The sequence below is a fragment of the Nyctibius grandis genome, assembly GCF_013368605.1.
Source record: "Nyctibius grandis isolate bNycGra1 chromosome W unlocalized genomic scaffold, bNycGra1.pri SUPER_W_unloc_1, whole genome shotgun sequence".
NCBI classification, from domain to species: Eukaryota; Metazoa; Chordata; class Aves; order Nyctibiiformes; family Nyctibiidae; genus Nyctibius; species Nyctibius grandis.
Window position 1 is genome coordinate 6629061 of NW_027167472.1, and position 12827 is coordinate 6641887.

A 12827-nucleotide genomic window follows, 5' to 3' on the forward strand; every position below is an offset into this window, starting at 1 on the left:
GCATAGTTGTTTCTCTTACATTTTTCTCACTCCTCTCTCACAGTTGTTGTGCAGCAATTTTTACCCTTTCTTAAATATGTTATCACAGAGGCACCACTAGCTTTGCTGATTGGCTCAGCTTTGGCCAGCAGCGGGTCTATTTTGGAGCCAGCTAGAACTGGCTCTGTCCAACATGGGGGCAGCCCTATGTCTCTTCTCACAGAGGCCACCCCTGCAGCCCCCCCTTCCCCACTACCAAAATCGAACCATGTAAACCCAATATACCCTGTTAGATCTTTTATAGCATTTAATGTTCAACAGATTCTTCAGAAAATAGTTTCTGTGTTCAAAGTTGATACTCTGGGTTTTCCAGCACCTGGATGGTAAAAGGTAGTGAATATTGTTTCTCAGACTAAAAGCTTTAATCCACATAAGCTTGAGAAACTATATAAAAATATGAATTAGATACTGTCTGTTTTTATATTTGTATGTTGGAGAGTATTAGCAAAAGTCATGTATCATTGAATAGGTGCTTTGATGTATGCACATCAAAATAAATATATAAATATAATGCTGTTTTTATAAGCTGTAAAATAGGCAAACATATTTGAAAACATTCTATAATGAAATATTAATTCAACATACAGGTGAACCAGTGCCCTATCATGCCATTTGATTGCTGTATTTCACATGCAATTTAGTTTTAGTTTGTTTTACCCCAAATGTGAGGGGAGTTAATTATTCTGTTTGAATAATAGCTCTTGTACCCTTCTTGCTATCTCAGGGAATTTCAGATCATACTTCTGTTCTTGTAGAAAATATTACAGCTTTACTAATGTGAGAGAGAATTTTTTATACTTCAGATACTCTTTAAGGTAAAGAAACTTCAGTGGAGTTTAGACTTGATTAACCTGGAAAATAAGTTTTTGAACCTCTTATCTGCTCCAGGCTATATGTCTCCACACCCATCTCCACTGGGAGCACCAGAACATGTACCCAGTCCAATGTCTGGACGAGGTCCAACTCCACCCCAGATGACTCCAAGTCAGCCAGGACCCATGGTACCAGGAGACCCACAAGTTATGAGTCAACACAACAGAGGTCCTTCCCCTTTCAGCCCTGTACAGCTACATCAGCTCCGAGCTCAGATTCTAGCATACAAAATGTTAGCTAGAGGTCAGTCTTTACCAGAAAACCTCCAACTTGCTGTTCAAGGAAAGAGGACCCTGCCTGGCATTCAGCAGCAACAGGTTCCTGCTGCCTATAGCAGGCAATCAAGTAAGTGAATGTAGGCACCATGTCATTGGCAAGATACTTTAAGTTCTACCTGTGGAAAATAACAGAAATTGTTGGTGTGCAGGCATATAATTTGGAACCATTTGCAGAAATCTATATGAGTAATGACCTATGGTGTTAAGTTGGAGTAGAATCATAGAATCATAGAATTGTTTTGGTTGGAAAGGACCTGTAAGTGCATAAAGCACATTATTAATAGGATACTGTCATTTTTTTAAAAATAGAGATAAAAGTAATTTATATACTGTCTGTCCTGATTATGCCTGCCACTTTTGCAAATGTTTGTCACAATTTGTCAATTATATTTTACTGCTCTTCTTAGAATTCATTTTTACTCCCCTGTTGCCATGCAGAAAAACAGATATAAAATCTAGAAGTTGACTGTTTATGCAGATCATGAAAATTGAAACTATATGCAGTATGCTGTCAAGTGCATAACATAGGGAAAAGAGTTTCTCATAATAATAATAGATGTTATAATGCAGTATGCAAACTTATTTCGGTCTTAAACAGCTGTGTTACTTTAAACAGCTTGCACCTGTTATGTTTTCTGAACAAGTCCAATCCTAAAATCAATTTAATGGGGAGGGAGAGAAAGGAGGGGAGTTTTCTGTTGAAATTTGGTTTTGTTTGTAAGTTCATTAATTTGTATGATGATTGTCTTTCACTTTTTCCCTTCTCCACAACCTCAAGAAAATAAAAAAATGGTTTATCTAGACATGTGGATATTATATGGATCCCACTGTGATATCTTAATAACAGTATTATGTGCATATTTTTTGACTCTTCATTACTTTCAACTTCAGACCTTTTAGGACCTTTTCCCATGGGAAAAAAAAAATCCAGTTTACTTAAAGGCAGTTTTAAATATCCTTTATGTATTTCTTTTGTCTTTTTCATTTTGTACATTTTTTAACCAAGGGCTATGAAAATGTGATCTTTATTTTTAAAATTTAATCTCCTCCTGCTGTTTATTACTCACTTCAAATAATAATCCTGTGTTTGTGATATCATAATATACACCATACATATGATTTTGAGCACAAAATTAGCTTCAAGAACAGATTAAGAAATATGCTGATTATTTTAAAGAGTTAATGATTTCTGTAAGCTGTTATTTAGCTTTAGAAGCTGAGGGTAAAGATAATCCTATTTTCTTATAAAAATAATTTGAATAACTTTGGTCACTTAATTTCAATGCATGTGGCTTTGTCATCAAGTATTTTAAAATATGTGATTTTAATATACCTCATTACATTAATTTTTTGCACAGTGGAATCCACTTTAATCTGTATTTAATGCACAAATAGATTAATATATTGGAATGCAGAGGGATTTTTTAATGTGTAGTAATGTTTCATATTTTAATAATTTTCTTTCATCTGTTAAATTATAGGTATTGGGTCAAATACAACTAGTGGTCCTACAGCTGGCACAGGACCAGCTCCAGGAGTACCTGGACATATAGCTGCCATGACCCCTAAACCTTGGACAGAAGGTAGAAGGGAGTATAGCAGTAATTTTATATCATGCATACAGTTAAGGTTAAACTGTGTGGGTAGGGATTGGGGAAAAGAGGCAGGAAAAAGAATGGGGAAATGAAAAGGCATAAAGAAGAAATGGTGTGACCTTTACTTTGCCTAGCACTTAAATATCAAGGAATGTTTTACCACTTATTCAAAGGTGAATGAGTTGACCAGATGAAATTATTGCAGCTGTTAGGCAGCCTGAACATGAAGCACTCTCTGCAATCAGAATTGAATATATAAGCTTGTTCCTTTTCCAGAGATTGATGCAGATGGTTGAATGCCAGATGGTCAGGATTCTGGATCTGAAGTGAAATTGATTCCAAGAATATAGGCATATTGTGTAGTTGTATTTTTTAGCAATAAATTATTATGTTTCCTCAAACAATCAAGTGATATCTTTATTGTTGGAGATGTCTGTTCTCAGTGACTATCTGTGTGCATGAGTGACTTCCTGACTTGTTAGAGTACTGAAACCTGTGCTGTCATTGGCAGGTGCTATATTCATGTTAACTCATGAGTGAATTAGTTAACTTTCAAAATAGTTAGAATGCTATAACATAAAAGAGTAATCATATACCAAGTATTTCAAATACATAAATATAATTAATTGGGAGTTGGGGGCAAAATTGAAGCTATTTATATTTGCCAGGTATATTTAAGTACTATTGCTAAAATTTTAATACGGCTTACTGGTTCTCACAGAGTTGTAAAAGCAGGCCTACTCATGCATCTAGTCAAATTGTGACTGTGGACTCATCCTTGCAAGCGGTATAAGGACAATGAACATATGAAGAGGCAGAATTTGGCCCTGCACTTATATGAAACTAGTTCTAGAGGGCTCTTACTAGTGCTAGATTTACTTTAAAAACAGTGTGAATTAAAAAAAAAATGTTGTTCGTAAATTGACATGCACTTTTATTATTTTTGGATCACTTTCTGCAATGTTCATTTGAGTTTGTTTCTCTATAGAGAAGGAAACCTAGTATTTTTCCTGATAAGTTTGAATGTTTGTTTTAGCTTCGTGTTTTGACCTAAAAAATAATCTTGGATTTTTTACTGCATTCCATATTTCATGTTATCATGTTTCTCATGTTCTAGGCCAAGCCCCAGATATGAGTGTTGCCAATACACTACAAAAGCTCTCTGTACCACCTCCTAGTGGGAGGCCTTCTCCTGCCCCTGCTGCTTCCCAGCCTTCTGCAGCCATGCCTGGTCCCTCTGTACCACAACCCACACCTGGACAGCCTTCACCTATTGTGCAGCTGCAGCAAAAACAGAATCGTATCAGCCCTATCCAGAAACCACAAGGACTGGATCCAATTGAAATACTCCAGGAACGTGAATATAGGTAAAATCTGAATAACAAGATTTAAATGCATATGCTTATTTTTTTTACTTTCTCAGTGGGCACTCTTGCAATCATCCCCTGTATTGTAGTGATTGTAGTTTAAATTGAGTTTCCATAGAGGGACCATGTCAAAAACAAGTACAGAGACATCAAACTGTAAAGCATGATTTAATTTCAGCCCAAATTCTGAATTAGCAAAGCATATTGGTAGTATCATTGCAAACCAGCTTAAATGTAAAATTGAATCAAGTACTTGGCTGGATTAGTGTGATATTTGGAAAGCTGCAAATAATAATAGCTATGGAATTAAAATCCTTGGAATCCAGATGGAAACTATTTTAGTACAGAAAGTATTCAGAACCATAAACAAAAGGAAATCAGAAGAAAAAAATGACAATGAAAAGACCAAAGAATAAGTGGCCAAAGCAAAAACTAATTTTGTATAATGATAAATGGGTTGGCTGGACTACCAAAGAATAGTGAGAGTATTAAGAAGGTGAAAGTGAAGATGAAAAATAGGATACCAGGAAGTATGGTCCATAAATGTTGAGTTAGACTCCTAAGTAAGTACCCTAATTAAAAGGTGATGAGTACCCAGTAATATTCCTAGTAACACACAGAGGATGTAATCTCTTATGATTTTCTGTGGTTAGAAAGAAACTGTTCCTTCCCCTTACTGAGACTATTATACAATTCCCCTTGAGGACGGGGGGAGGAGAAAGGTTGACTTGTATCTAAAGTATGTTCCTGGTCACTGCCAGTGACAGGAAGCAGACTCCACATAGTGTATTTGCTTGATTTCAAATGATAATGCCTCTTCTTGTTACTAAAACAATGAGGGTATAGGGGGAAAGTAGACAAAAGATGGTAATCTCGCTGAAAACAGATTAAATGAATACTTGCTTTGCAAATGTGTTCTACCTTTTCAGATACAGGAGGGAGGGTAAGTGGCATGAACTGTCAGTGTTCGCGAGAGGGCACGGGGTAAATGCACGCAGACCAATATGATCGTTAAGCAGATCTCGTTTATTTACGTATCTGAGGGTACATTTATACTATTCTATTGAGGGTACATTTATACTATTCTATTTTTGTGCATGCTCAGTGTATGTGTCATTTCTATTATGATTGGTTAGTATGCTTTGTTCACACGCCTCTATATTAGTTCTGATTGGCTTATGCTAAAAAGTTATATCTTGCAGGTGCAGCATTCTTTCTTATTTTTCAGCTTCCCTATATCTTATTTTTCTCATAGCCAAGGTCCTCAACTTCCCCCATATCTTGTTGGTCTCATAGCCAAGGCCCTTGTTCTGTATTATGATTGGCTAGTTCATCACCACCCCATTACCACCCCCTGGACATGCCTGGACATAGCTCGTTCAGTAGCTCGTTCCCACCATTGTCCCGTGGGAACCCCACAATGAACTTTTATAGGATATCAATCGTCTCAGGAAGGATATGGTGTGATATCCAGAAACCAGGCCTTGATCCAGCAAAACACTTGTGGTATTTACATAAGAGCATGCTTAAGTGCTTTTCTGACTTATAGTTGTGGTCATTCTGTCAGTTTCATAATTTTCACCTTAGCATGGAATGGCTGTAGCTATTTTGGTGTGTACAGTCATGATCTAATAGCTTTTTCAGAAAACATGTAGGATGCACCATAATACAGTTTCACTGTTGCTCTGATTGAGGGATCAGAGCATTAAATTGAGCCAGCAATCATTTGGCCATTATTGCATAAGCTCATTTGTAACCACTTCTGCCCTTCTACCCCGGCTCCACTGCCGCACTGTTTGTGCCAAATTTTATGACTTGAGGATCTGCATAAATGAGGGGGGAAGTGAAGTGAGGGACAGCAGAAAATAACTGAGGTAGATTTACTCATAGAATCATAGAATCATAGAATGGTTTGAGTTGGAAGGGACCTTAAAGAGTATCTAGTTCCAACCCCCCCTTCCATGGCCAGGGACACCTTCCACCAGACCAGGTTGCTCCAAGCCCCATCCAACCTGGCCTTGAACACTGCCAGGGAGGGGGCAGTCACAGCTTCTCTGGGCAACCTGGGCCAGTGTCTCACCACCCTCACAGGAAAGAATTTCTTCCTAATATCTAATCTAAATCCACCCTGTTTCAGTTTAAAACCATTCTCCCTCGTCCTATCACTCCATGCCCTTGTAAAAAGTCCCTCTTCCGCTTTCCTGTAGCCCCTTCAGGTACTGGAAGGCTGATAGAAGGTCTCCCCGGAACCTTCTCCAGGCTGAACAACCCCAACTCTCTCAGCCTGTCTCCATAGCAGAGGTGCTCCAGCCCTCTGATCATCTTCGTGGCCCTCCTCTGGACTCGTTCCAACAGCTCCATGTCTTTCTTATGTTGGGGGCCCCCAGAGCTGAACACAGTACTCCAGGTGGGGTCTTATGAGAGTGGAGCAGAGGGGCAGAATCCCCTCCCTCGATCTGCTGGCCACGCTGCTTGTGATGCAGCCCAGGATACGGTTGGCCTTCTGGGCTGCAAGCGCACGTTGCCGGCTCATGGTGAGCTTCTCGTCAACCATCACCCCCAAGTCCTTCTCCTCAGGGCTGCTCTCAATCCATTCTCCGCCCAGCCTGTATTTGTGCTTGGGATTGCCCTGACCCACATGCAGGACCTTGCACTTGGCCTTGTTGAACTTCATGCGCTTTGCACAGGCCCATCTCTCAAGCCTGTCAAGGTCACTCTGGATGGCATCCCTTCCCTCCAGCGAGTCAACCGCACCGCACGGCTTGGTGTCATTGGCAAACTTGCTGAGGGCGCACTCAATCCCACTGTCCATGTCGCTGACAAAGATGTTAAACAGGACCGTTCCCAATACCTACCCCTGAGGAACGCCACTCGTCACTGGTGTCCACTTGGACATTGAGCTGTTGACCGTAAGGCTTTGAGTGCGACCATCCAACCAATTCCTTATCCACCGAGTGGTCCATCCGTCAAGTCCATGTCTCTCCAATTTAGAGACAAGGATGTCGTGCAGGACAGTATCAAATGCTTTGCACAAGTCCAGGTAGGTGACATCAGTCGCTCTTCCCCTATCCACCAGCACTGTAACCCCGTCGTAGAAGGCCACCAAATTTGTCCTTGGTGAAGCCATGTTGGCTGTCACCAATCACCTCCTTGATTTCCATGTACCTTAGCATAGTTTCCAAGAGGATCTGCTCCATGATCTTGCCAGGCACAGAGGTGAGACTCACTGCCCTGTAGTTCCCCGGGTCTTCCTTTTTCCCCTTTTTGACAATGGGGGTTATGTTTCCCCTTTTCCAGTCAGTCAGAACTTCACCAGACTGACACGACTTCTCAGAAATGATGGATAGCGGCTTAGCAACTTCATCCGCCAGTTCCCTCAGGACCTGTGGATGTACCTCATCAGGTCCCATGGACTTGTGCACCTTCAGGTTCCTTAGATGGTCTCAAACCTGATCTTCTCCTACAGTGGGCAGTTCTTCATTCTCCCAGTCCCTGCCTCTGCCTCTGCGACTTGGTTGGTGAGGCTGGAGCACTTGCCAGTGAAGAATGAGGCAAAAAAGTTGTTGAGTACCTCAGCCTTCTCCATATCCCGGGTAACCAGGTCTCCCGTTTCCTTCTGGAGAGGGCCCACCTTTTCCCTAGTCTTCCTTTTATCACTGACATACCTGTCGAAGCATTTCTTGTTGCCCTTGACGTCCCTGGCCAGATTTAATTCTATCAGGGCTTTAGCTTTCCGAACGTGCTCCCTGGCTGCTCAGACAATTTCTCTGTATTCCTCCCAGGCTACCTGCCCTTGCTTCCACCAACTTCCACCATATTCTACTATGTAGAAATTGGTTGCAGTCACAGCATATCCATTAGGTTCTAAATAGCCTGATCTGGGCAGTCTAAATAAGATGGAAGTTTGAGAGGGATTCTGGAATAGTTGAATTGTTTTTTTAATGGCTGGCTAGTAATTCAAACTTTTTAAATATTGAGTGTTGTAAGGAATTTGTTTTGTTTTGTATACCAAGGTGCTTAGAACTTGTATAGGTCTTTTCATTATTTAAACCTAAATAAGTAACACCAAACTGAAGATTTGTTTTGGATGGTAATAGACAGCTTTTATGTTTTGGATGGTAATAGACTTAGCTTTAGTACAAGTAGCGTTAACATAACAGTATGAAGTATTCATGCCTTCTTAGTAAAATGGGAATAGAAGAAAGTTAATATAAACATTTGCGTCCTGAAAACACAGTGAAGTTAGCAATATCTTTGAAAAACAATTACTGGATAGTAAAGAAGAGAGCTCCTTTTTTAATGAGAGAAAGCATTTTACTATGAAATAATTATTTTTAAATAAAAAAGGTGAATTATTAACATCTTCAAATAAAGATTCAAGATGCTTCAACAAATCCCATAAGTCAAACATCCAGACCAAAAGTTAAAATTTTGGCATATTGCCTCACTGTGGAGAAGTCTCTGCTTTAAATCTGATGCCACAGTGTGGCCTTGAGCATGGTGTTTCTTGATTAAAGATGTGAAGTCTGCTGTGTCACATTCACTTACTGCTAATTTATCTGCTATGTAAGAAGTCACTTGCTGAGGTATTTGGCCATTCCTCTTTGTGCATATGCACCCCCATAAGTGATTAATAGTTTGCTTTTGGGGGAGATGCATATTTCTATACACCTTTCAATTTTTACGGATTGCTTATGTAGCATATATGTTAGAGCATGTCCTAGTTGCATGCAGGGCATCTCATCTCTCTCCCTCTCTTCTTTCTCGTCTCTCTCTTCTCCTCTCTCATCTCATCTCTCTCATCTCTCTCCCCCCCCTTTCTTCATAGAATCATAGAATCACAGACTGGTTTGAGTTGGAAGGGACCTTAAAGAGCATCTAGTTACAACCCCCCTGCCACAGGCAGGGACACCTTCCTCTAGACCAGGTTGCTCAAAGCCTCATCCAACCTGGCCTTGAACACTGCCAGGGAGGGGGCATCTACAAATGCTCTGGGCAACCTGGGCCAGTGTCTCACCACCCTCACAGTAAAGGATTTCTTCCTCATATCTAATCTAAATCTTCCCTCTTTCAGTTTGAAACCATTCCCCCGTGTCCTATCACTACTTCCCCTTGTAAAAAGTCCCTCTCCAGCTTTCCTGTAGGCCCCCTTCAGGTACTGGAAGGCTGCTATAAGGTCTCCCTGGAGCCTTCTCTTCTCCAGGCTGAACAGCCCCAACTCTCTCAGCCTGTCTCCATAGGAGAGGTGCTCCAGCCCTCTCATCATCTTCGTGGCCCTCCTCTGGACCCGTTCCAACAGCTCCATGTCCTTCTTATGTTGGGGGCCCCAGACCTGGACGCAGAACTCCAGGTGGGGTCTCACAAGAGCGGAGTAAAGGGGCAGAATCCCCTCCCTTGACCTGCTGGCCACTCTGCTTTTGATGCAGCCCAGGATACGATTGGCCTTCTGGGCTGCAAGCGCACATTGCCAGCTCACATTGAGCTTCTCGTCAACCATCACCCCCAAGTCCTTCTCCTCAGGGCTGCTCGCAATCCATTCTCCACCCAGCCTGTATTTGTGCTTGGGATTGCCTCGACCCACATGCAGGACCTTGCACTTGGCCTTGTTGAAATTCATGCGGTTTGCACGGGCCCATCTCTCAAGCCTGTCAAGGTCACTCTGGATGGCATCCCTTCCCTCCAGCATGTTGACCACACTGCACAGCTTGGTGTCGTTGTCAAACTTGCTGAGGGCGCACTCAATCCCACTGTCCATGTCGCTGATAAAGATGTTAAACAGGACCGGTCCCAATACTGACTGCTGAGGAACGCCACTTGTCACTGGTGTCCACTTGGACATTGAGCCATTGACCGCAACTCTTTGAGTGCGACCATCCAGCCAATTCCTTATCCACTGAGTGGTCCATCCGTCAAGTCCATGTCTCTCCAATTTAGAGACAAGGATGTTGTGCGGGACAGTGTCAAATGCTTTGCACAAGTCCAGGTAGATGACATCAGTTGCTCTTCCCCTATCCACCAGTGCTGTAACCCCGTTGTAGAAGGCCACCAAATTTGTCAGGCATGATTTGTCCTTGGTGAAGCCATGTTGGCTGTCACCAATCACATCCTTGATTTTCGTGTGCCTCAGTATAATTTCCAAGAGGATCTGCTCCATGATCTTGCCAGGCACAGAGGTGAGACTGACTGCCCTGTAGTTCCCCAGGTCTTCCTTTTTCCTCTTCTTGAAGATGGGGGTTATGTTTCCCCTTTTCCAGTCACTGGGAACTTCACCAGACTGCCACGACTTCTCAGAAATGATGGATAGCGGCTTAGTAACTTCATCTGCCAGTTCCCTCAGGACCTGTGGATGCACCTCATCAGGTCCCATGGACTTGTGCACCTTCAGGTTCCTTAGATGGTCTCGAACCTCATCTTCTCCTACATTGGGCAGTTCTTCATCCTTCCACTCCCTGCCTCTGCCTTCTGCGACTTGGATGGTGAGGCTAGAGTACTTGCCGGTGAAGAATGAGGCAAAAAAGTCGTTGAGTACCTCAGCCTTCTCCATATCTTGGGTAACCAGGTCTCCTGTTTCCTTCCGGAGAGGGCCCACCTTTTCCCTAGTCTTCCTTTTATCACTGACATTCCTATAGAAGCATTTCTTGTTGCCCTTCACATCCCTGGCCAGATTTAATTCCATCAGCGCTTTAGCTTTCCTAACCTGGTCCCTGGCTGCTCGGACAATTCCTCTGTATTCCTCCCAGGCTACCTGCCCTTGCTTCCACCCTCTATAGGCTTCCTTCTTGTGTCAGAGTTTATCCAGGAGCTCCTTGTTCATCCATGCAGGCCTCCTGGCGTTTTTGCCTGCCTTCCTCTTTGTCGGGATGCATTGTTCCTGAGCCTGGAGGAGGTGATCCTTGAATACTAACCAGCTTTTTGGGCCCCTCTTCCCTCCAGGGCTTTATCCCAAGGGACTTTCCAAAGCAGGTCCCTGAAGAGGTCAAAGTGTGCTCTCCTGAAGTCCAGGGTGGTGAGCTGGCTGTGTGCCCTCCTCGCTGCCCTATGGATCTTGTACTCCACCATTTTATGGTCACTGCAGCCAAGGCTGCCCTTGAGTTTCACATCCCCCACCAGCCCCTCCTTGTTGGTGAGAACAAGGTCCAGCATGGCATCTCTCCTTGTCGGCTCCTCTATCACCTGGAGAAGGAAGTTGTCATCCACGCATTCCAGGAACTTCCTGGATTGCTTGTGCCCAGCTGTCCTTCCAACAGACGTCAGGGTGGTTGAAGTCCCCCATGAGAACCAGGGCCTGTAAACGTGAGGCTACATCTATCTGTCTGCAGAGGGCCTCATCCGCTTGGTGTTCCTGGTCATGTGGCCTGTAGCAGATGCCCACTATAATGTCTCCTGTCCCTGCCCTCCCTTTAATCCTGACCCATAAGCTCTCCCGTTGGCTCCTCCTCCATCCCCAGGCAGAGCTCCCAGCACTCAAACTGGTCATTGACATAAAGCGCAACACCCCCTCCTCGTCTCCCCTGCCTGTCCTTCCTAAAAAGCCTATATCCCTCCATCCCAACACTCCAGTCATCAGAATCATCCCACCATGTCTCCGTGATGCAAATAAGGTCGTAGCCTTGCAGGTATGCTCACGTCTCGAGCTCCTCTTGTTTGTTCCCCATGCTCTGTGCGTTTGCATAGAGGCATTTCAGCTGGGCCCCCGACGAAGCTGACTTACTGCCTGAAATTCCTTTCCGCTGCTCTTCCGGCGCTCTCCTGCCAACCTGCCATCCTTCTCCAGTCTCTGGGCACTTATTGCTGGCCCTGGCATTGGACTGGCTGAATTGGGATGGACTGAGGTTCCCCTCCCCTGGCAAATCTAGTTTAAAGCCCTCTTTACCAGCTTGGCCAGCCTATGACCCAAGATGGCCTTCCCCTTCTCTGACAGATGGACCCCGTCGGCTGCCAGAAGATCAGGTTTCTCAAAATGAGTCCTGTGGTCTAAGTAGTCAAACCCCTGGCTGTGGCACCAGTCCTGTAGCCATGTGTTGATTTCCCTAATCTGACTGTCCCTTTTAGTCCCCTTCCCTTTGACGGGGAGGATGGATGAGAAAACTACCTAGGCCCCAGAGTTCTTTACCACTGCTCCCAGGGCTCTGTAGTCCTCCTTGATATGTATCATTCTTGTATCCGTCTAATGTCTATCTTGTCTCTCTTGTCTCATGTCCTGTATTCTCTCAGTCAGGGGAAGGCATTCAGGAAGGAGGAGACAAATTGAATAGGTGAATGCCTGGCTGCATAGCTGGTGCCATACTCAAGGTTTTGGCTTCTATGATCATGGATCTACCTTTGAGAAACCAGGTCTGCTGGGAGCTGATGGGATTCACCTTACCAGGTGGGGTAGGAGGGTCTTTGCCAACAAGCTGGCTAGACTTATAAGGAGAGCTTTAAACTAGATTTAAACTAGATTTATGAGGGGAAAGAGATGGAGTTTTGAGTAACAGAGAAGAGCCAGGGACTGCTGATGTATTAGGAATCAACAGGGAAACACCTGTGAAAAGCCTCAAAGGAATTAGGGTGTATTACTCTAAAAAGGTGACACAGTCAACAGCCCAACTGAAGTGCCTCTATACCAATGCATGCAGCATAGGTAACAAATAGGAGGAGCTGGAAGCCACTGTTCAGCTAGAAAGCTATGATCT

General features: G+C 43.5%; 1 protein-coding gene across 1 annotated transcript in view; it reads left to right on the plus strand.

The window, feature by feature from the left end:
* The window catches only part of LOC137677098 (probable global transcription activator SNF2L2), a 132063-nt gene that overhangs the window by 15403 nt on the left and 103833 nt on the right, over nucleotides 1–12827 (plus strand). Inside the window, exons 3-5 of the mRNA XM_068424281.1 lie at nucleotides 928–1257; nucleotides 2672–2773; nucleotides 3903–4152. Of these exons, the coding sequence (XP_068280382.1) occupies nucleotides 928–1257; nucleotides 2672–2773; nucleotides 3903–4152 (682 nt within the window). The remainder of the gene's footprint in view (nucleotides 1–927; nucleotides 1258–2671; nucleotides 2774–3902; nucleotides 4153–12827) is intronic.